This window comes from Periplaneta americana, chromosome 3 (genome assembly GCF_040183065.1).
Source record: "Periplaneta americana isolate PAMFEO1 chromosome 3, P.americana_PAMFEO1_priV1, whole genome shotgun sequence".
NCBI classification, from domain to species: domain Eukaryota; kingdom Metazoa; phylum Arthropoda; class Insecta; order Blattodea; family Blattidae; genus Periplaneta; species Periplaneta americana.
The window spans coordinates 38,114,128-38,139,859 of record NC_091119.1 but is presented as its reverse complement, the minus strand read 5'-3'; the positions used below and the strand labels follow the sequence as shown (position 1 = coordinate 38,139,859).

The following is a 25,732-nucleotide window of genomic DNA, read 5'->3' as shown; positions in this document are numbered from 1 at the left end:
AAAACCGCAAGTATCGATTATTCTCGGATATGCAATCGAAAGACAACTAGCGAAACGTCACGGAGGCTGGAAATCCAATACTGTCACAGAAGATTATGTTCTGTTACTATAATAATTAGCGTTAATTGTAAATAATATTCAAATAAATTCAATTTGTCATCTCGTTTTTCAATTCTAAATCAATTTCCAGGTTATATCAAGATTAATGTTTATTTTACTCTCTAGATTATATCAAGTCAATGACATTTGTTTCTCGGAAAAAATCAATACTTTCGCATCTGCACACATCTCACAATTTAGAAGGTCAGTTCAGCTCCTCACTTAGATAACCATAACATGAATACTTATGAATAATTTCAAGTTAGAAATATGATGGAGCATAAAAAGTCGTATGAAATTTGCCTATAAAGGTAATTAAGACACTTGTATGAAAATTATGAAACTCGCTTGCGCTTGTTTCATAAACAAACATACTCGCGTCTTAATTACTACCATTATAGGCTCGTTGCCTAATGTACTATTAATAAAAGCAATCTAGTATCACAAATTGCCACCGACAGAGGAGTTGTTGTTTAGTTAATTGCTCGAAGACAGATCTCAACCTCACAAGTCACACCAACAAGGCACCACTTTTGAAGCAACTAGGCCAAGAGATAATGGAGTAGGGTGGCGTTCCTTTCCCCCTTGACAGAGAAGTGTTCCTATTTAAAACCCGCTCTACTTGGAGTATCCTATATGCTCCCGAAATTTTTAGTAAATATTTTAAATCACTTTGTACACACAAAATTTATTCCTTGACATCTTGCAAAGATTCCCCTGTTAATCCGACTAAAAATTAATACTAAGCCATATACATTGCACTTCAAAACAGAATATCAATTCACAATCTTAACATGCACTCATTGTACCATACTTTACTCAAAGGTACAGCACTAAAAAATAAGCAATTCATGGTAGAAATTTGAATCTATTATGGATATGTGACACAGACTATGATAATAGCCCTAGGCACAGCAATCGAAATAATGGGAAATCGATATGCTGTCAACAATCAGTCTTGAAGGGACTGGAGGTAAAGGCATATAGATGTGTCACTAATTCTGCACTGTGCAAACATACGTTTTCTTGCAACAACAGTCAGTGCTACTATTGTCATGTGTAAAAAGACCAATCAAAAAGGCCTCTGTTCTCCCCTACGCTTCCTTGCGTGCGAAATGCTAGTAACTATGTCCTCTAGCATGCAGCAATTTGTCAGTCCTCCATTAAATGCAACGTTTGATTACTTCAGGATTCACTTGTTTTATTTACGGTCATCATTTGTGTGGGGCTGTGCTACTGTTGTCGTCTGCGTCGATAACCTGATCCCAATTGAAAGCTTCTGACTGCCTACCAGGAAGTTCGCCCAAGTGAGAGAATCTTTCTTGGAACTGGCTATCTCGTTTCTGTAACCTCTCAAATCGCTGATACATGAGCTTCCGTGCAAATGCATATAATTCCAGGTCCAGCACATTCAACTGTCGAATTGTTTCTATTTGGTCTGTTCGGATTGTATTCAGTGTTACACTTGATAATGTTGCATTGTTTTGTTCAAATGGCACAGCAAATCTTAGGTTGAACGTCTCTTCAAAAACATACTGACTGACCTGAAAGAAATAAAACCATATAACAACAGTATTATTTTAATCTTGTACAAAATAAAATAGTCCTCTTAAGAAGCAAAGTACACAGTCTGAAATAAAGCTACAAACATCTAATGGAGGTATGTCTTATTACTGGACAGGAGACATTAGGAAAATGCCTATTTTATACGAAATACGAATGAAAGTTGAGAATATGAAATCAGATATAAACTAGTCTTGAAAAATGAAGCAATCTAATGAAGTTTTATATTGCCTACTTTTTTTCCCTGAGCAATTTACATTGTACAAGGATCATTTCATAAATATTGCATAGGTTGGTAGAGCTGTGAAGTGGATAACGCAACACCAACGAAAATTACGTCAGTTGCAGTTGAAGGCTTAAGGAAGAAAGACGCGTGTTCGTTTCATCCATAGCATACTCTGTGTTTAGGTAACGAGAGCTAGAAATGGAGCGTACACGTGTCTCAGGTACTGTAACAATTGAAGATCAAAGATCGTATATTAAGATCGAATCTTTACGTGGCAAAAACTCGTTTAACTGTTACTTCAACTCCAGCTCGAAGTGTCTAATCCACGTTTCATCAATAGCGACACTGTAATTCAAAAAAAAAAAAAAGGCTTGACCTTCAACATAGAATCTTTATTTCCGCGAGTTTCCAACGTTCAGGCATTTCTGCTTTTATTCAGCAGTCAAACAGTGAAGGATCATTAGTGCAGAAATTTGTCTCTTCTTTAAATATGAAGTTGTGGAATCCCCATAGCTTCTGAAAGTTCTTCACACGTCCCTTGACGATCTTCTTCAAGAACATTCACCACAAGTTTCACACTTCGTCTATGTGTTGATGTTTTCAGCATTCCTGGCAGTGGTGTAGCATGAGATTTTGAGCAGAGGAAGCTAATGCAAGTTGTCTTTCATGTATGAGGAAACGTATTGCAAAAATATAGTCTTAAAATAAGTAGTAGTTGTCAAGACAGCAGTCCGAAGACTGGTTGGAAGCTCATAAGTAACACCAATAAGGCATCACCTCAGATGGTAGTAAAATATGATTTCATGGTTTACACATATCTCTAAGAAATAGACACATATAGTACATATAATTTAACATTAGCTCACTTCCTGTCATATTTAGAGTAATCACAATATTAACAGTAATAGATACAGTGTTAGTAAAATTATGTCAATAAACGTTAAAATCTTTATCAGAAGATTATTTTTGACTACATAAATTAGTGTCAGGAACTTTTATTTCACTCATTATTTATTATATCAGCCACAGTGCACATTAACACTTCAACTGAACACAACTCACGAAAGGAATACAACTCCAATGCCAAAGCTAGCTTCTTACAAGCCTTGCGACCAGGGTAGTTTAGTTAGAAATGGATGGAAAATCTTCGTGGGGTGGGTTACACAGAAGAATGCGTGAAAGAAACGAGTCTGTGGAGGGGACTGGAAGCTGGTGTGTGCAGGCTTCAGTTTACTGCTGCATCACAAATCATCCTGAGCTACTGCATGACAACATTTAAGGCGTAAATATAAATTGTATTAAAGTTAATAAATAATTTTGTTCATAAACTGCAGGTTTATTATAGAGTTATTAACTGGGGAAACTGAGCCTTTTAGCTTACATTGACGCTATGCCACTGATTCCTGGTCTGTGCTGACATGAAAACGAGTAGCCCAACGAGAAACTGTACTACGATCCACTATAATTCGTCACAAACTCCACTCAAAAAACTGTGGATTTCTGTGATGTTTTTACCATGTAAAGGTTTGATCTTTGATCATCAATCATCACAGTACCTGAGACACATGTAGGTTCCATTTCTAGCTCTCTTTACCTGAACAGAGTATGTTATGAACGAAACTGTGACTGACGTAATTTTTATTGATGTTGTGACATTCACTTCACAGTTCTACCAACCTGTGCATTATTTATGAAATGACCATCGTAAATTGTCTTTGTTTCTTTTGTTTAAAATTAGTTTCAAATATTAAATATGAGTAAAGTTAAACAGCAAAAAAATTCTGCACTAGTCAGAAATAACTCTCATAATTATTAATACCTGAAGTGTGCATATGAATCTATTACCATAATTTCCAGATCAGTCTCCTATGGTGCACCCTGGACAATAACTCTGTTGGTAAATTGGTCTACACAATTGACTTCATATGGGTGAATGAGGAAAAGTCAAGTAATCGTAACTACATGTTGGTAAATTATTCACAGAACTATCAAATTTTAAGTTAATTAAATATGATCTTAAGTTGCATATTTTTGTATTTCTTATAAATGTGTCATATTTTCAATATGCTGAAATCTATCATACAGCATTTTAAGAAGTGCATTTTTATGCTTTTTTTCCTGCATTGTGTTAAGCAGACTCATACCAAGTTCCAGATCTCTGCATAACAATTCCTCATCAGGAAAGACAAGAAAATGAAAACCTTTTGCTGGTTCCCTCCTGGAGGCTAGTTAGTTCTCAGTAAAAGATCAAACAGATAGGTTTTCTTTTCTTGCTCTTCTTGATGATGAAGCCAATATATCTGCTGTTGGTAATCGATCCAAATAGACTTTTAATGCATAAACTTCTGAACTCTGCTCATTATAAGGAGCATGCAGCCAAATAAGGGTCTTTGTTACATTTTGTCTGCTGTTGAGTTTATAGTGGAATAGAGGTTTTTTGTTCTACTCCTAACATTTACCATATTAAGTTTACATATAATCTCACCAGGCCCAGCACAATATCTTATTCTGTTAGCTGAAAGACAAAAACATTCGTTGGAATAAATGTCTATGTTACAGTCGTATGATGTAAAGCACATGGCCATTAGCCCCATATCTATCTTCAGAGCTCTAATGTGCAGTGTAGAGAATATGGAATCTTTAGACGCAAATGTCAACTCCTTTTGGAAGTAGCAGTGGTGTAAACATAAACACAAGCAGAAGCGTCATTTCAGTTTTTGCTTGGGGGAAGGGGGCAAGATTTTTAAGAAAGTGTTCTCTCCTTATTTCTCCTAAAACGAACTATTTTCCATACTGTAAACCGGGGTAAATTTGACCATGAAACAAAAACAAACAAACAATTAAACCATGATATCAGATGCACTGAACTTATTTTTAAATTCATTATTTTTTCTCTATTTCTCAAGTATTTTTTATTATTTTAAGTCACTAACAATTCTGATACTGTTTAATTTCTCTTGTTTTATGGTCAAGTTTAATCCACTTTACAGTACATTTCCAGTTTTCACATATTGGCCTAGTTTTAAATTTTTATTCTTCTTACATGATATGTAATTTACATGCACTTTTTGTTAATAATATGATTATGTATGAACGTACACAGTTTTATTGATAAAGAAATTTTAATTTCAATTGAATAATTACTATAATTGTACTTTTATTTACCATAGGTAACAGCCACTAATGTAGCAAAGGGTAGTGCTTTGGTTTCATTTGAGTAAACTTATGAAGTTCGTCTTTATTTTTTAAGCATTTATAAATGTTGGATATTTTAATATTAAAAATATAGTTCTCATATATTTTTTTTTATTTAATAGTACCGTCAAATGAGCAAACTTGAAAAAGTGTTTTAACTTGGAACATTATTATAGGGTATTTTCGTTTTGTCACAATAACATGAAACTGTTATATATAGAACAAACAAAGTAAAAAGTGAAGATTGTGTTGCCACTGTGACAAAACGAAAATACCCTATGATAATGTTCCAAGTTTGCCCATTTGATGGTACTATTCACGTTTTTAATCTTAAACTCAGGAAGACAATTTCCTCTTTGTCCTTCTGAATGACATCTCAGAACACAAGTGATAATGTTTTACTGTCACGAAGTGATATAAGCTGTGTCAATAAGATGAAAAGCAAATGAAAAGGTGAGAATGAGATAGTCTAAAGCCACACTTTCAACAAAAATGTTTCCTTTGTGCGAATTCATTCCTTATACATATAAGGAAGCTACCAGTAAAATATTATAAAAATTACTCAACAAATGACATATGTATAAGCCCAAGAAATTATGATACCGCACCTAATAGCATTGGACTCTAAACCTTCAATATGGTTTCCAGTAAAATTTTGTCTGTGTGGCCATAGGCAGAGTTATGGGGGCATTGCCCCCCCCCCAAACTTGGCCGAACTCTTTTTTTTTTTTTTTGTATTAACATAGGGAAATATTGAATTCAAAAGATTTTTCTTGTTTTTGTTTATGATTAAGTTTCTGTGCTTAAATTGACAAATTATTGTCTTCAGATCATGTGTCTGGACTATTAATATTTATTTTAAATTTCTAAATGTATACTAGATAGATAGATAGCTTTATTGATATTGTTCACAAAAGTACAAAACTTAATAATTTAACAAAAGATCTATATACAAATGTAGTTCTACATAATAAATATACAATTTCCTAAACTAATTAATCTATCGCAAATGACAATAATTTATTGGTTCAAACTTGCACTTACGTCTTGTTTTAGTGCATGTTTAAACCAATCGTGATAATCCTTAAGACTTTAAACCTTAATTATTTGCTCCTTTTCAAAAATCTAATTGTAATATTTAGGTCTTATTTTACATAACAATTTATTTCTAAATGTATAAGAATTTCTATACCTCATCTGAGGAATGGAAGCACTATAATGTTTTTTTTTTTTTGTAACAGCCTGTACTCTGCAGGTGTTCTAGCAGCCACTTGAAATATGAATAACATACTGCACAACAATGCAGAAAAAAGAAAAGTGATCCCAGTTAAACTTAAAGACGAGATTAAATAAAATAATTAGAATTCACATTTCATATGATATCTTGCTCTTTTAAATAAACAGATAAAGTAAATGTAAAATTGGTCCACCGCTGTGGAGTAATGGTCAGCACATCTGGCCATGAAACGAGCAGTTTGGACAAGTTACTTGGTTGGGATTTTTCCGGGGTTTTTCCTCAACCAATTGAAGCAGAATTGCTGGGAATTTTCGATGTTGGACCTAGACTCATTTCGCCATCATTAATTCACATATCATTCATACAATAGCCTGGGTTAAGTTCACAGTATGGTGTGCTATACTTGTACAAGAGTGCAGCCGTTCAGCTACCCAATCATCCACAGAATAGGAGTGGTAAGCACAATAAGCCTCAGGCTGCAGTGCAAGCCTTCGAGTCCCTCTTCCTTAAAAGGGGGGGAAAAAAAAGTAAAACTGTCTGTATATTTTGTTACAATTTTACTTTATTTTACAATACCTTTATTAGATGATCATATTCTGATATACTGTACCAAGGTCAAGCTATAATGGGGGGAGAAGATAAATAATGTCCCAACATAATCTCGTTATATCGGGATTCTATGGTTTTGCTTTGCCCCCCCCCCCCCCCAAGGAAATGGTTCTCTCTCCGCCTATGTGTGTGGCTTAGGACTATATCATTCTCACCCCTTTATATGATTTTCGTTTACTTGCTACAGTTTGCTATGGTAAAAGTACATTTATTTATTTTGCTATGGTAGAAATACATTTATTTACTTATTTTTTTTATTCACTCAATTATTTACTCATATATGTGCATGCGTGTGTGCGAGGGTTTATGGGTATAAGACAAAATCCGATAAATGTTGCTTCTTATTGGGTACACATTCACTGTAAACCATTCACGTTAACAACAACAGTAACTACAGCAATAATAATAATAATAATAATAATAATAATAATAATAATAATAATAATAATAATAATAATAAAGAGCATACATACCTTCTGGTGTTCTGTCAGTCCAAAGAAAGCCATGGAAGCCAGGTTTCTCTTTGCACTTGCCAGCATTACTCTGTTTCTCTCAGCCAATGAAGGCATGTAGGACGTGTTGTAGCACCCCACCAAAGCCAGATCAGCCAACATGCGTGTTTGTCTACATAGATTGCATAACAACAGTCGTTAAATTGGCAAATTTATTCTCATTTTTTGCTACTATATAGACGACTTGTGCAACATGCACGAGGTTATTACAGTAATGAAAATAATTATTAATGGTAATTATGTACTTGACTAAGCACTCTGTTGCTGCTCCAGCGCTATTTCATAATGCAACCAAGTGGAAATGTAAAATGACTTTAACTGCTGGAGTTCTCTTCTAAAAGTTTCTCTACATGGACACTTACGTAGATACCAAACCACTGAAAGATGCAGTGGAAAATATTATGATATTGGAGATGGTGTTTTGGTGGTAGTAGTGGTATTGATGAATTTTATATATTATTATTATTATTATTATTATTATTATTATTATTATTATTATTATTATTATTATTATTATTATCTTTCGTAAAATTAATAGTTCGGTTGATTGTCAAATTCTTCAAAATGACATCAATTCAATTTCACAATGGTCTGTTGAAAATGGAATGAAAATTAATCAATCCAAAACTTTTGTTATTTCCTTCTCACGGAAAACTACTTCCCAAAAATTTAATTATTCTCTTAGTAATGTCGTAATTACTAAGAAAGATTGTATTAGAGATCTTGGTGTCTTACTAGATTCAAAATTATATTTCCATGATCATGTGCAATATATTTATACCCATTCATTAAGAATGCTTGGTCTAATTAGACCTATAACTTATTCCTTTTCTACTCCTATGTGTTTATTAATTTTATACTATACATTGGTTAGATCCAAGCTTGAATATGCATCTGTTGTATGGAACTCCATTACTTCCACTGACTCGGCTAAATTGGAGAATATTCAAAGAAAATTTATTTCCTTGTGTTCTTATAGATTTTTACCAAATACCGATTATAAATATGAGATTAATTGCAAATATTTCAATTGCGGTAGTTTGTTTACCAGACGTCAGGATCTTGATTATTTATTTTTTTCTAAAGTCATTATGGGTGATATTGATTGTGAATCATTCATAAGCAATATCAGTCTTCGTATTCCTGCTAAGGGTTTAAGATTTCATAAAATGTTTTATAATAGGAATTCTAAATCTCTCTCTCCGGTCTGCAGATGTATTAAATGTGCTAACTTGCATGGATTGAACTTGGATCCATTTAATGTGTAGTATAGGTATACTTTTTGAGTTTTTATGTCAGTTTTATTATATATGCCATTTGTTAAGATATGTATCATGCTATTCTCGTCATTTGCATATCTTTAGAATACTACTTACATGATTCCTGTCTTCATTTATATGATTTCATTAATTCATTTGTAATTAATTTTATTTAATTGCCATTATCTTAATTATCTGACTGTACTAATTTCAATAATTATTTGCGCTATTTATTTTGTTGCATTTGGTCAGTGATTAATGTTGACTATTATATTGATTGTATTTCATCTCACTGCCATTTTCTATCATTCATGCTCATCATCATTTGTTGTTTTGTTTTGTATCTTGTGCTAAACTGTAATTGGCCTTGTGCTGTTGTTTTGCACGTTAATATTCTAAATAAATAAAATAAATAAATTATTATTATTATTATTATTATTATTATTATTATTATTATTATTATTATTACAAACAGGTTTACAATGTAATATCACATCTTCCTGTGACCAATGTCCTACATTCTTATTCTTTTCCTCCAATTCTCTCTATCTTCCCAATCCCGTTCTTGCAGTCCTTTCTCTGCCAACACTTTATTTATGTCTTGCAACAATGTATTTTGCGGTCTACCTATGCCTCTCTTTCCCTCTGGAATCCAATCTAAAACTCTTCTTGGTAGCCTTCCATCATTCATTAGTTTTACACGTCCATATCATTCTGTCTTCGGAATATGTATGATAAGTACTTTCTTATGTTAAATTTTAACGTAGGCCTACCTTGTTAACATGTTTCGACCTATTTTCGGTCATCAGAAAATCAAAAAAAGACATAACAATAAACTGCTATACTAAAGAGACAACGAACAACACACAACACGAAACACAAATTCCACCCAAGAATATTCAACACAACCAACATAACATTCAACCACAATGAAACCAAACTACTAGAAAATACAGTGTTAAAAGTTGTGTAATCAAGATGTATAATCAAGACAATACAAGTCATTTAATACACAAATATAGGTCGGAACGGATAAAAGCCATAAAAACATCAGACCACATACACTTTAACCACGAATGCCTACACCAACAACTAACACCGAAATACGCGCAAATCAACATAAAAAAACACATCATACCCAGCACAAAAGACAAAAACCACAGCACAAAGAACATACATACAAAACAACATTAAACATCTACACTACACAAAAATCAAGACAACACAAATGCATACAAACTACACTTACAATTAGCACACACTCTACACCACACGGAACTTGAAGAGGTTGTAACACACACAAACAAAGTAATAATAAAAATAAGCCAGAAAATAAAAAAAAAGACACAACAATAAACTAGCTATACTAAAGACACAACAAACAACAACACACAACACGAAACACAAATTCCACCCAAGAATATTCAACACAACCAACATAACATTCAACCACAATGAAACCAAACTACTAGAAAAAGGATTAAGATAGAGTTCCGAAGATGATCGAAAATAGGTCGAAACATGTTAACAAGATACGTTAAAATTTAACACAAGAAAGTACTTATAATACATATTCCGAAGTGATACAGTGTTAAAAGTTGTGTAATCAAGATGTACATTCTGTCTATATTTCACGAAATCTAAAATTGAATTTTCTTTATTTATATGTTGTCTGATCACTTCATTTCTTATTTTTTCAAGTTTAGAATGTCTGGCCGAACGTCGTAAAAAATCCATTTCTAATGCTAATAATTTTGACAGCAAATTTTGATTTAACTTCCATGTTCCCACTCCATATGTTGTCAAACTTTGGACTATATACAGAAAAATATTTATTTTTGTTTCCTTAAAAATGTTCTTGTTCCATAATATTCCATTTAACATTGCTATTATATATCGAAGTGTTCGAGTAAAGGGAATTGAGTCATTTGCTGTATATATAATTCGTTTCATGTGTTTCACAATAATCTAGAACCTAAAGAAAACTTCCTGTTTGGAGACTGACTCATAACTGACAGAGACAGTAGATCCATCCTTATTAATAGTATCAGCACAGTCTAGTATATACAGTCACGAAGATTGAGTTGATGAGGGTGCTAGGAACAATAGACTGTGCAGGTACTATTTCGCATTGTCTATAATGAGGTGTAGCGATCCTAGTGGTTAGCAACTATCTATGGATGCATATTTATTACATATTGAGCTTCGTGACTGTATATACTAGACTGTGGTATCAGTCAATTAATTCATTCACTGTGTTCTGCCCAAGGGCAGATCTTTCACTGCAAAACCAGCATTCTATAGTCTTTCCTATTTTCTGCCTCCCTCTTTGTCTCCTCATATGATCCATATATCTTAATTTCGTCTATGATCTGATATCTTCTTTTGCCCCAAACTCCTCCCATTCACCATTCCTTCCAGTGCATCCTTCAGTAGGCAGTTTTTTCTCAGCCAGTGACCCAACCAATTCCTTTTCCTTTTCCTGATCAGTTTCAGCATCATTCTTTCTTCACCCACTCTTTCCAACACAGTTTCATTTCTTATTCTGTCTGTCCACTTCACATGCCCATCCACATTTCAAATGCTTCTATTCACTTCTCTTCACTTCGTCGCAATGTCCATGTTCTGCCCCATACAATGTCACACTCCATACAAAGCACTTAACTAGTCTCTTCCTTAGTTCTTTCTCCTGAGGTCCGCAGAAGATGCACCTTTTTCTATTAAAAGCTTCCTTTGCCATTGCTATCCTTTTGACTTCCTGACAGCAGCTCATGTTACTGCTTTTGATGCACCCCAACCTGCCTACTTCTTCTACTGCCTCATTTAGAATTCGCAAGTTTATCTTCTGTATTTTTCTTCCTATGACCATGCTCTTCGTCTTATTTGCATTTATCTTCATCTCATACTGCTCACACCTGTCATTTAGCTCCAGTAGCATATCCTTTAGTATCATCTCCTCTTCTGCTAACAGCGCCATATCATCAGCAAATCTTATGCACTTTATTCTTCTTCCTCCTACTATCACTCCTCCCATGTTCTGAAAACAGTTCTTTACTAAATCCTCTAAGTATATGTTGAAAAGGGTCGGTGATAAAGGACACCTTTGACGTACTCCTCTCCCAATTTCACTTCCTTGACATTTCTTCTCCTATCCTGACTTTGATCGTTGTCTCATATAAAGATTACTGAACAGTTTTCTCTCTTTCCAATCCACACCAATTTTCTTTAGGATCTCCATCAATTTATTCCAATCCACTCTGTCAAAAGCCTTTTCTAGGTCATATTGAAATATTATTTATTCATTTTTGTTTCGTTTGGTCTCATGTTGCTGTGAGCTGTGAGAAACATATTGCCATGTGTGTCATTGTTAAAAGTGTATATGCTGTTCATCCAGATACATCCTTCATTTCGTTAACTGTAAATGGCAGTGGACTTATCAAGTAAGTTATTAAATTTCATGGATGCGACTTACAATCAAGTCTGTGAAAGGACTTATTTTAGTGAAATTTAATTTAAAACATTTTACATGCAAATGTATGTTTGACTATTTGTATAGTAACAAGGAATTTTAAAGAAAATTAGATCTAGTGATAAATATGCAGAAGCGCAAAAGTTATATTAATGATGAAGTTCATATAAGGAGTTTGTTGGTGAGAGAAATGTGTCAGCATTTTCACATTTCAAAATATGTTAACTATAGCATATCACATTCTTTTCATATACTCTAGTTTCATCCCATCCCGTTTTTGTTTTACTGAGTATCATCTTTGGTACTTCCATTTCTGCCATGCACAGAACATGATTTCTTCTGGAGTCCTCTATACAAGACTCTCCTCAATGTGTCATAATTGGATGGAGTTTCGCAATAATAGACCAACCGACAATTTGAAAAAAAAAAAAAAAAAAGAGAGAGAGATTTGCACAAATCTGTTGATGGCAGACTAATTTAACTCGGAAAAAAATCAAGAATGCAATATCTGAATTTTGGTGCTATTTATAAGCAAAAATTTGTTTATTGCATAAAATTCATTATATATATATTTTGCTTTGAAATATTAATTCAACTTCTGGTCTCTTATTAAATATCGGTTAGCGTTTTTTTATATTATTTGTGCTAATTTTTGTAGTACAGTAGAACCTCTATTATCCGTTGTAATGAAGAGGGTGGGCTGAACGGTTAATCGAAAAAATCGGATAATCTGTACCATAAAAGATTGTCGTAAATGTAGTGAACAACGCTTACACTTTCGTAATTTTTTCTGTGGTCTTGCATTGAAAACGCTAGGTAGTGGATCTGAAGTTCACTGATTTTAGACTGTTATTAACAATGACTTTTTAACAGGAAAGGAAACTCCTTGTAATGGCTGTCTGTGGAAAGACCGGAATAGTGGAGATCTTGTGTTGTAGATTTACATACTTTATACACTTCATCTTCAATTTTTATTAAATTTCACAAGGTTGTGACTCCAATCTCATGTTCTGAGATGAGCTACAGTTTATTGTTCCACAAACCACTCAGTTATTTGCACTTTTTATACTTAGCAAGACAGAAAATAAGAAAGGGTGGAGAAACCTGGATTTTCAGTGAAAGAACTGCCCTTGGGTAGAACACTACGAATGAATGGACATGATTTCCTTTGATACCCGTGGAAGACATTTTATAGAACTCTAACAGTAAACCATAATGTGTAAGGGTAAAGTCTTGTAATAACTCTCTCTAGGAAAGAAAATGCGCTAATATAATATACAGTACGTATTTAATATATTTCTGTAGCAAAAAAAAAAAAAAAAAAAGCGAGAAAAAGAAGTCGGATAATCCGCCAATAGCTTAATAGGGTGACGGATGATCAGGATTCTACTGTAGTATGAATATTTTAATACTTTTCTAATAAAATGTTTCATAAAAAAAAAACAGATTTATTTCAATGGCCAATATATCGAAACAGATTTTTTAACGCTTGGTCAATTATTGCGTAACTCCATCCAATTGTTCAACAGTGGTTTTAAAAATTGTAAATTTGGCATCTTTCTGCATGTTTTTCTTATTCTAATTTATATCTCGAAGATAACAAGAGATTCCAGGTTCGTTGATGATTGTTATAATACTCTATACGTGATATGGTTACTGATGACTTCAGTTCTTGTATCCTAAAGATCTCCTATCCACTGAAATGTATTGATAAGCCAGCAACGGTGTTATGCCTCATATTTGATGCTGGACTTTGTAATTATACGCTTATAAAAACAAGGGTAATATCATCGTAAAAAAAACAACAATGTTCAGCACAGTTTCTTGACCTTCAGGCTGTCTCAGACAGTATCTGAGTAAGGTCAAAGGCCTCACATTGTCTTCTGATAACGTAACAGGGCTGTTACTGTTTTGTATTAATAACAGTGACAAGGCTTTCAAACAAGTAGACTTGGATTGACTTCACGCAAAGAAATGAAGTTTCCTATTTCTGTATTTTTAAGCATTGACTTGCACTATGTCGACATACGAGAAAAGAGCTTGCTACTTGCATTGATGGTGTATTCTCATTTCATTCATAGTGTTCTGCCCAAGGGCAGATCTTTCACAGCATTCTCCAGTCTTTCCTACTTTCTGCTTTTCTCTTTGTCTCCGCATATGATCCATATATCTTAATGTCGTCTATCATCTTATATCTTCTTCTGCCCCAAACTCTTCTCCCATTCACCTTCCTTCCAGTGCATCTTTCAGTAGGCAGTTTCTTCTCAGCCAGTGACCCAACCAATTGTTTTTCCTCTTCCTGATCAGTTTCAGCATCATTCTTTCTTCACCCACTCTTTCCAACACAGCTTCTTTTCTTATTCTGTCTGTCCATTTCACACACTCCATCTTTCTCCACATTAACATTTCAAATGCTTCTAGTCGCTTCTCTTCACTTCGTCATAATGTCCATGTTTCTGCCCCATACAATGCCACACTCCACACTAAGCACTTCACTAGTCTCTTTCTTAGTGCTTCCTCCAGAGGTCTGCAAAAGATGCTCCTTTTTCTATTAAAAGCTTCCTTTGCCATTGCTGTTCTCCTTTGACTTCTTGGCAGCAGCTAATGTTACTGCTTATAGTACACCTAAAGTATAATGCCCTAGTTCAGAGTCTATAAAATTATGAAATACATGTGCAAGGTCACTCATGTAGTCGCAATGCGAAAGGACAGGGAACCTTTCAATTTGCAGATTCAGAATTCAAGGCGTCTCTCCTGGCGGTCTTCACTTGCCTTGTCATCGAACAACAGACGACAGAGTCTTCTCGACTCCTCCTGCACTGCGAAATGACACAGTTCATTTCAATGTGGAGATTTACACCAGCCATCTCATCCTCGTCCCGTCCCGTGATCATTTTGATCACATTTCCATCCCCCTCGCGTATGTGGTACCTGAGAGGTTACGTCCATTTTCGGTTTTCCCCTTCAAAATTTTCTAGAGCTCCTTTAGTGGAGCAGCGTAATCCAGAGTGAGATTAGTGGCCAACAGGCTTGGAGCTCACATATTTAGTTTCTTGCAGCCCCGAACCCCTTGCAAGGACGCGTTCTGCGTACCTTTTAAATTTGTCCTCCCAATTCACCTCTTTCAATTCAATTCAAGCCAGCGGTCGTCAGCACAGAGCACCCTGGGGCTAGTGTCTTTTACCCACAGAGGACACAGTGCACCATGGTGCACTCGTAGCTGCTAGTGGGTAAGCTCTCTACCTCTTCCTGCTGCACAATGGGGCACATGGGACGGCTCCGCTTACCCTTTGCACATTTCAGCGAGTGCTGACAGCCACTGGTATAAGCCGTCCACTTGCTCTACTGCCTCATTTAGAATTCGTAAGTTTACCTTCCTTACTTTTCTTCCTGTGGCCGTGATCTTCGTCTTGTTGACATTTATCTTCATTCCATACTGCTCACGGCTGTCATTTAGCTCCAGTAACATAACCTTTAGTGTCATCTCCTCTTCTCTAACAAAGCCATATCATCAGCAAATCTTATGCACTTTATTCTTCTTCCTCCTGCTAACACTCCTCCCATGTTTTGAAATCAGTTCTTCACTAAATTCTCCAAGTTATGTTGAACAGGGTAGGTACTCCTCTCCCTATTTCGCTTCTTTCTGACATTTTCCTATTCTGACTTTAATTCATTGTTACTGAACAGCCTTCTCTCTTTCCAGTTCACGCCAATTTTCTTTAGGATCCCCATCAGTTTATTCCAATACACTCTATCAAACGCTTTATAATAATAATAATAATAATAATAATAATAATAATAATAATAATAATAATAATAATAATAATAATAATAATAATAATATTATTATTATTATTATTATTATTATTATTATTATTATTATTATTATTTCAACATATTAGTAAGCTTTCGATGAGTTAAGTTACATATTTTCTAATCAATAATAAGTATATTCATTATTAAAATCGCATAATTATATACATATTTTTAACATTTTAATGCACGACTATCCTTGCTCTAATTATTGCTATTTTCAGTGAAATCAACATTAATTATATTCATGCATTCAAATTTGAAATTTCCTTGTAAGTGGCAAAAAAAATGAAGGTGTAACTTACTGTACTTTTTGTATTATATGACTTTTACGTGTTTCACAAAATTCAGTTAATCAAGCGAGATGACTCAGTGGTAATGCACTGGACTCACATTCAGAAAGTCTCTGGTTCGATCCCTAGTGCCAACCAGTGTGGGCGAAATATTTTTCCGTGGTTTTCGTTGACGAAATATAACTTATTTTCAGTTAAATAAAGGTGAATGCTCGATTTGATCCCAAAATCACGAAATAGGAGAGATTAGTGTTGTGCATTACAGGCGTTATGTTCGTTCAAGTTTCTCGAGTATGGTGAAGTTTGATATTCGCCGATGTTTGCTTTGCAGGAAGAGGCCTATCTTCTTTGTTTCATCTTATTATAAAATATTCGCTGGCCCCCACTTTCATTCTTTCATGTTTTAACTGCGTAAGGAATTTAGCACATCATACGATTATTTTTTATTTGAAATAAGACGAAGTTTGTAATGTCTTTGTTGCCTCTCTCATGTTGGAACATTCCACGACACTAATAACATACACTACAACAGCAATCAGCATTTCCAGCAGTAAACTTCAAACAAGTCGCAATATAACGTAGAAGTTAAAGTGACGACTATAAATAAATAAAACTAAAAATAAAATTCAGTTCCTCAATCATGTTGTAAGCTGAGTTTGCAGTGAAAGACATGCCCTTGGGTAGAACACTGAATGATGAATGAATGAATCGTGTTGCGAATGATTACCGTACTGTTTATAGTTTATTCTCTTGAACTATGATTTTAAAAGATACACCTAAATGAAATCATTTCGGCTACTATGCGTCCAAATAAAATAGGCTTACACTTTAATTTTCTGAATTACACATGAAAATCATTCTTTACATAATTTCAAGGATTACTGATGACAAGAAAATAATATAGCCTAACTTATTTTCATTTATAAATTGTGCGAAATAAACATATTGTAATTCTATAGAAATTCATATACAATACCTATTCATATAATAGAGTTATTTTTAATTATATTTTTTGTTAAAAAATCAGTATTTTAAAGTGATGTTATAAATGTTGAAAGATAAAATGTTAGTGATTTATAATGACAAGAGGCCAGATATATCTGCGTTGTCCCTGAAGTTTTCTATGCATGGACTGTGTTGCTACTGCTCGCGTCGTATGTATGGACTGTGTTGCTACTGTTCGCGTCCTATGTATGCATGGAATGTGTTGCTAGTGCTCGCGTCGTATGCATGGACTGTGTTCCTACTGTTCGCGTCGTATGCCTGGACTGTGTTGCTAGTGCTCGCGTCGTATGCCTGGACTGTGTTGCTACTGCTCACGTCGTATGCATGGACTGTGTTGCTAGTGCTCGCGTCGTATGCATGGACTGTGTTCCTACTGTTCGCGTCGTATGCATGGACTGTGTTGCTAGCGCTGGCGTCGTATGCATGGACTGTGTTGCTAATGCTCGCGTCGTATGCATGGACTGTGTTGCTACTGTTCGCGTCGTATGCATGGACTGTGTTGCTACTGTTCGCGTCGTATGCATGGACTGTGTTGCTACTGTTCGCGTCGTATGTATGGACTGTGTTGCTACTGTTCGCGTCGTATGCATGGACTGTGTTGCTACTGTTCGCGTCGTATGTATGGACTGTGTTGCTACTGTTCGCGTCGTATGCCTGGACTGTGTTGCTAGTGCTCGCGTCGTATGCCTGGACTGTGTTGCTACTGCTCACGTCGTATGCATGGACTGTGTTGCTAGTGCTCGCGTCGTATGCATGGACTGTGTTGCTACTGTTCGCGTCGTATGCATGGACTGTGTTGCTACTGCTCACGTCGTATGCATGGACTGTGTTGCTAGTGCTCGCGTCGTATGTATGGACTGTGTTGCTACTGTTCGCGTCGTATGCATGGACTGTGTTCCTACTGTTCGCGTCGTATGTATGGACTGTGTTGCTACTGTTCGCGTCGTATGCATGGACTGTGTTGCTACTGCTCGCGTCGTATGCATGTACTGTGTTGCTACTGTTCGCGTCGTATGCATGGACTGTGTTCCTACTGTTCGCGTCGTATGTATGGACTGTGTTGCTACTGTTCGCGTCGTATGCATGGACTGTGTTGCTAGCGCTCGCGTCGTATGCATGGACTGTGTTGCTAATGCTCGCGTCGTATGCATGGACTGTGTTGCTACTGCTCGCGTCGTATGCATGGACTGTGTTCCTACTGTTCGCGTCGTATGTATGGACTGTGTTGCTACTGTTCGCGTCGTATGCATGGACTGTGTTGCTAGCGCTCGCGTCGTATGCATGGACTGTGTTGCTACTGCTCGCGTCGTATGCATGGACTGTGTTGCTAATGCTCGCGTCGTATGCATGGACTGTGTTGCTAATGCTCGCGTCGTATGCATGGACTGTGTTCCTACTGTTCGCGTCGTATGTATGGACTGTGTTGCTACTGTTCGCGTCGTATGCATGGACTGTGTTGCTAGCGCTCGCGTCGTATGCATGGACTGTGTTGCTACTGCTCGCGTCGTATGCATGGACTGTGTTGCTAATGCTCGCGTCGTATGCATGGACTGTGTTGCTACTGCTCGCGTCGTATGCATGGACTGTGTTCCTACTGTTCGCGTCGTATGTATGGACTGTGTTGCTACTGTTCGCGTCGTATGCATGGACTGTGTTGCTAGCGCTCGCGTCGTATGCATGGACTGTGTTGCTACTGCTCGCGTCGTATGCATGGACTGTGTTGCTACTGCTCGCGTCGTATGCATGGACTGTGTTGCTAATGCTCGCGTCGTATGCATGGACTGTGTTGCTACTGCTCGCGTCGTATGCATGGACTGTGTTCCTACTGTTCGCGTCGTATGTATGGACTGTGTTGCTACTGTTCGCGTCGTATGCATGGACTGTGTTGCTAGCGCTCGCGTCGTATGCATGGACTGTGTTGCTACTGCTCGCGTCGTATGCATGGACTGTGTTGCTAATGCTCGCGTCGTATGCATGGACTGTGTTGCTACTGTTCGCGTCGTATGCATGGACTGTGTTCCTACTGTTCGCGTCGTATGCATGGACTGTGTTGCTACTGTTCGCATCGTATGCATGGACTGTGTTGCTAGTGCTCGCGTCGTATGCATGGACTGTGTTCCTACTGTTCGCGTCGTATGTATGGACTGTGTTGCTACTGTTCGCGTCGTATGCCTGGACTGTGTTGCTAGTGCTCGCGTCGTATGCCTGGACTGTGTTGCTACTGCTCACGTCGTATGCATGGACTGTGTTGCTAGTGCTCGCGTCGTATGCATGGACTGTGTTGCTACTGTTCGCGTCGTATGCATGGACTGTGTTGCTAGCGCTCGCGTCGTATGCATGGACTGTGTTGCTAATGCTCGCGTCGTATGCATGGACTGTGTTGCTACTGTTCGCGTCGTATGCATGGACTGTGTTGCTACTGTTCGCGTCGTATGCATGGACTGTGTTGCTACTGTTCGCGTCGTATGCATGGACTGTGTTGCTACTGATCGCGTCGTATGCATGGACTGTGTTGCTAGTGCTCGCGTCGTATGCATGGACTGTGTTGCTACTGCTCGCGTCGTATGCATGGACTGTGTTGCTAGTGCTCGCGTCGTATGCATGGACTGTGTTGCTACTGTTCGCGTCGTATGCATGGACTGTGTTGCTACTGATCGCGTCGTATGCATGGACTGTGTTGCTACTGTTCGCGTCGTATGCATGGACTGTGTTGCTACTGATCGCGTCGTATGCATGGACTGTGTTGCTACTGTTCGCGTCGTATGCATGGACTGTGTTGCTACTGATCGCGTCGTATGCATGGACTGTGTTGCTAGTGCTCGCGTCGTATGCATGGACTGTGTTGCTACTGCTCGCGTCGTATGCATGGACTGTGTTGCTAGTGCTCGCGTCGTATGCATGGACTGTGTTGCTACTGTTCGCGTCGTATGCATGGACTGTGTTGCTACTGATCGCGTCGTATGCATGGACTGTGTTGCTACTGATCGCGTCGTATGCATGGACTGTGTTGCTAGTGTTCGCGTCGTATGCATGGACTGTGTTGCTACTGCTCGCGTCGTATGCATGGACTGTGTTGCTATTGCTAGTGCTCGCGTCGTATGCATAGCTGTGTTGCTAGTGCTCGCGTCGTATGCATGGACTGTGTTGCTACTGTTCGCGTCGTATGCATGGACTGTGTTGCTACTGTTCGCGTCGTATGCATGGACTGTGTTGCTACTGCTCGCGTCGTGTCGCATCTAACCTGTCTCGTTTTCTAACCGCACACAGATCCGTCCTCTAAATTAATGACATTCTAAGTATAACCCTGCAGTACTACATAATATTTCAGACCAATGTAAAACTGCTTTTGTGAACATTCATCTGTGTAGTATAACAGGGAGTGGAGGAGTGGTGTAGAATTAGTGACTCTTAATCCTTAAAAAAAAAAAAACTTGGCAGAATATTTAAGTTCATTTATGTAGGCCTATATAACCCATATACCCAATTTTTCATCACCATTATATGGAAAATCTAGAAGCACATTAAACAGAGAATGGATATACTTCATATTACGTATGTGAGAGAGTAAACTTTTCACATGAAAACACATTTCAATTTCTCTCTCTTGTACTCGAACACTGGTGTTTCACATCATAAGAGGGATTCTTCCCTTTCTGTGTATTCATCTGATTGGGGAGGACAGAAACTTGCACTAAAAACGAAAACTACATATTATTCTCTCTCTGTCCTATATGACAATTTATTTTAGAAAATTAATTTTTTTCCATACGAATTATATAATTTCATTAGTTAATGTATTCTATGTAATACAAAAATCCTAGAAGAAATTCGTTACATTTTATGTGGAGGACTATAGGCCTACTGTCATTGTTTTTTTATTTAAAATAAAAGCCCGTTAATTTTTACTCATATTTTTCACTCCCATCATTCTCAGATATAACGACTCGTAGGATAAAAGTGTTGAATACGTGACGATAACATACGTCGCTCCTATTATAAACAGCCAATAATGGTTCTATAACGTTTATGTCCTCAAACCAGCCCACATAACGCAGGCTCTTTTTATTATTTTTTATATTACTGGTATTATGCTATGTTCCTTTGAGAAAACACCTCATTCTTTAAGTTTGAATTACCATGTTTTCGGGTACCAACTTATAAAATTAGAATTATGCCACAAAAGCAAATGAGTAGGCCTATTATTATAATTAATTATAGTACAGTGTAATGCTATTGATATTGGTTCAGAGGTTTGTTATTTGAAATTATACCACAAAACGAAGTTTATTAGACGTATTCACGGAAAGGCTCTCTCATGGAACAGCAGATCTCCTAGCTGTTTTTTATTAATTGGTACGTATGGAAGAATCCTACTGCCAAGTTCATAATTATTGAGGATACACAATTTTGCAAGTGTGTAGTGTGTGTAAGTGTGTAGTAAATACATTGACAAATACTAGTGAGTACGTACCTAATGGTGTGTGTTACATAAGTGAGTGAAATGTTACATAATACAGTAAGTAAGAACGACATAACAGCCACAGATTCATCACTTTGTCGAGTCATAGATGCAGAATATAAACAAAATCCGTCCAATAAATCACAAATATTGTGACACATACAGAGAACGTGACCGAAACCACTTTTTCGGTAGGCAATCAGAGTCGCTGAAATCTTGTACAGTACTTCCGCGAAATTCTTTTAAGTCTATTCTCTGCAGCATTAAAATACTTTTTGTACACTAGCATTATAAACAGTAATTAACGTTAGTGAAACTCGCGCATAATGTCCCAAATAACTGTACCAGTGCAGTGCCGTAAAATATTATGATGTGAACTAAATCGTTTGACTTTATTATGACGGCATAACTCGTACCATAAAATTAATAATATGAAACGATTTTCCGCGCAATAATATTTAATACGTCACTGCTGTCATAGCAACCCATTCGTTACAAGCCATGATATCAAACTACCATCATTACAAAGTTGATATTATGTTATTTCTTGTTCTATAAACCTGTCGTACAAAAAAAAATAGCGTAAGAAACACGTTTATATTGTTACACAGTTGCTGCAGTCGTAAAAATGAGAAAAAAGCAAATTCGTTTTGCTCAATTCCTAATCATTGATTCGTGTTATAAAATATCATATTATAAAAGTAGTTTCATAATATATACTCTATCGTATAATGAGAAATTAAATCGTTGATGCCCAGTGAATGACAGTGTCACATGATGATGACGAAATAACACGAAGATGAGCAAAAGGCAGACTACTTCATGTACACCTACATACATATCGTTGGTTTAATCAGTTATTATCAAACCTCTCTTAAATGGAATGCGTTAATAATACATTAATCGCTCATTTTTTTGGCTTCAATATAGAACACTTACCAGTATGAAGTGGTCTACGTACTGTAATCAAAGTCTGATCAGTTCACGTTAGGTAGGCTACCTTCTTCCAAAGTGAGATAGCCTACTTTCCTTCAAAATAAAAGTATGAAACAGATTTTCATCATACATATAGCCTATAGGTAGAGTATATCAATCAGTGGCGTATCTAGTTAAGGCTGGAAATGAATACTCAATAAAAAAAAATACATAACACACGAAGAGTCCACTGCAAGAATGATGGATGTCACTTTCTTGTCGAAAATGAACCAAGACTGTCAATGCATAGCTTAAGACATATAGAATGTACATAGAGAGTTATATGGCATTAACACTGATAGTCACAGTTAAGCTTTGAGCGCTAAGCATTTCAAACTTTCAATCGCTTCTCCTGAAAATGTATTCCAAATGACATCCATCATTCTTGCAGTGGACTCTTCACATATGAATGTCCGATTTTAGGCCATAACAAATAACTTTATTATAGTATTCATAATAACTTACTGGTATTTAAAACTCGACGGACAAGTGAAAACGAAACGTTCCTTTTAAATTACACTTCCGTGGACGAGAAGCATATATTATTAGAGTCTTATTTCAGCAGCCACTACTAAATAATACGGCAGTAGTAGTGGTGGTGGTGGTGTTGGTGGTGCGAATAAGCCTACCTTGATAACGCAATACATGTGATATTCTTCTTTCACACACTTAGACGTGGACCCGGCTTCTTGCTTGGCTACAACCATATTGAAAGACTTTCGGTTTTGCCTTTATGGGCCCATGATCTCTAGCTACGCCACTGATTTTTGTATTAATATGTTAATATGTGCTTGTTATATTGTGACTCATTAGAATAATGTACCTGTTTGCTGCTAGATTATGGGGGCACGCAGCGAACTCATCAAGAGTGACTCCCTGCCATGATGAGCCTTTGTAACAGCGAGGAAGTTCCTGAGGGGTAGCGACGTGACCACCACACCAGTGTCGAGAGTTTCGCCATGTGGCCCCTCGCTGAACGTGTCTGAACTCTGACAAATAGCGGCTAATGGGCTCCCGCAATAATGTAATATAGAAATATCTAAAAGAGAACAACAAAGTGCAAACAACACAAGAAGAGTGTTGCATGATTGGGAAAATTTCAGATAAAGTTAGTGGGACAACGTCTCTGAATACAACCAGCATGTTAATACATCAATGTCTGTAGCTGCGAGGAGCACTTTTTAGACAGCTTTACTTAATAAAACTCTAAACAAAATACTTATATATCTCGACATACACTGTTAACATACCTACGTAACCTAACCTGAAATGTTTTATTTTCCTCACCATTGTACAAACACAGAATTATGAAGGTGTATAGTTATATGCTCTTACCTGCGTTTAACACTGTCGCCTTCATTTTTGTCAAGTTCAGAATCAACACAACTAGTTAACTCGGTCCAGTCTGCATGAAGACCACACTTCCAGCCCGTTGAATAGCGACTAAACAGCCAAATTTCATTACGATTTGGTCTAAAACAATAACAGCGTTTTCTCTTCCTCTGACAAGTACATGGTCTTTCCAAGTCCAAGTCACGCACTAAATGTCTTCCGAAGGAAGTTCCACCAGTTTTTTGAATATGTAAGAAAACCATGACATCGTGTGCATTCATGTCAAACTGGAAGTTCTCATTCAAAACATCATCATAGCTTAGCCCGGGGCTCGAAACTTTTGAGTTGACAGGGTTGGAATGAATTGGTAATGGTTTTCCTAAATTATCCTGAATTGGAAATCGAAACGTCCAGTCAGACCAACTTGTGTCTCGAGAGGTCAGTGCACAAACCTGTTCGGGACAGAAGTAACCGAAGTACACAATTCCACTCACTGCTAGCAAAATACACATCAAAACAACCCCACGCAACCTACTCCTGGAACGAGATTCCATTTTAATCTCATATGTAACAGATTCACGAAGATAAACTGCAAAATCACTATCAAAAACTTGTACTTCAACACTTTTCTTTGCCATTTCTTATCCGAGTACACCAGTCCTTGCCATCATGGAGATAGAGAACATTTTGAAGATTGTTTTGACAAGTTTTTCTCGCTATAACACAAATAAACACAAACTAATTGCAGTTATATGAAAGACAATCAGTTTTAAAAGGATCATAAAGACAAATCGGCGACTCCCACAAACGAGACGAAACGAGAATCATCTCCATCACTTTTATCAGTATCATCCTTCTCACCAACACAACTTGCAATTATCACTTTCACTCCTTCCACAAACACTTCACAAGTTCATAACACCCTATATACCTATTGCAGTCTTTATTATCGTAACAACGCCATCTGATCGATAGGAATATGAAAAAGTAAACAGCTGCCGATCAAATTAGAAAATTAGTAGGGTTACACTTTGAAATGAAATAGCTGTCTCTGTTTCAAAGGACTTAAAAGACAGTGAGTTAGGTTATATTCCGAATGGACATGTGTATTTATTGATCACCTATGCAATAAAATTCCATTTGCATTATTAATGGCATTATTATTAAACTATTAAACTTCATTCAGTTATCACAAAACTGCCGCTAGTTGCGCTGTCTCATGTAGATTTTTTTTTAGGTTTGTCGCTTTACGACTACTTGATTGGTGAAATCTTCCAACGTACATTTAACCTTCGATGCACGATGTTGGTCAAATGACAAATGAATTTCTGTATAACCACAGTGTGAATGTCTTACTCCATTTATATGTGCGGATTTTCATTTTCCAAGATGTATTATATGAGGACTTCGCTCGAGATACTTTTACAACACAGTAGGAATAACTGTACAGTACCGAAAACGCGATCAAGTATACCGTACAGTGCACATAGTCTAATTAAACTGAGATCACACTTCATAGCGGGTGTAGTGCATGGAACTGTTCTCAGATAGCGCGACAACGGAAAGGATTACTTGAGTAATGTTTGCGGTCTTCTTCACTGGGATTACTCAACGAGCTACTATAGAGTACAGCGCCGCCAACATTAAAACAAAATTATGGAACTGTAGTGTAAAATTATTCCAAAC

General features: G+C 36.7%; 1 protein-coding gene across 1 annotated transcript; it reads right to left on the bottom strand.

The window, feature by feature from the left end:
* Nucleotides 1-1,081: 1,081 nt before the first annotated feature.
* Nucleotides 1,082-25,507, bottom strand: Hs6st (heparan sulfate 6-O-sulfotransferase). The gene is made up of 4 exons (XM_069820347.1): nucleotides 24,050-25,507; nucleotides 23,538-23,753; nucleotides 7,403-7,553; nucleotides 1,082-1,643 (listed from the first exon to the last, which is right to left on the bottom strand). Exons 1-4 carry the CDS (start codon nucleotides 24,682-24,684, stop codon nucleotides 1,314-1,316), a joined length of 1,332 nt encoding a protein of 443 aa, XP_069676448.1. The 5' UTR covers nucleotides 24,685-25,507; the 3' UTR covers nucleotides 1,082-1,313.
* Nucleotides 25,508-25,732: the final 225 nt, after the last annotated feature.

Excerpts from the sequence above, each read along its gene's own strand:
- Hs6st (XM_069820347.1), bottom strand. The coding sequence starts at position 24,684 with ATGGCAAAGAAAAGTGTTGAAGTACAAGTTTTTGATAGTGATTTTGCA. Across the intron at positions 23,754-24,049 it reads GGCGACAGTGTTAAACGCAG|ATATTTCTATATTACATTAT; the intron begins GTAAGAGCATAT and ends GTTCTCTTTTAG. Across the intron at positions 7,554-23,537 it reads CATAATCTAGCAGCAAACAG|ACAAACACGCATGTTGGCTG; the intron begins GTACATTATTCT and ends CAATCTATGTAG.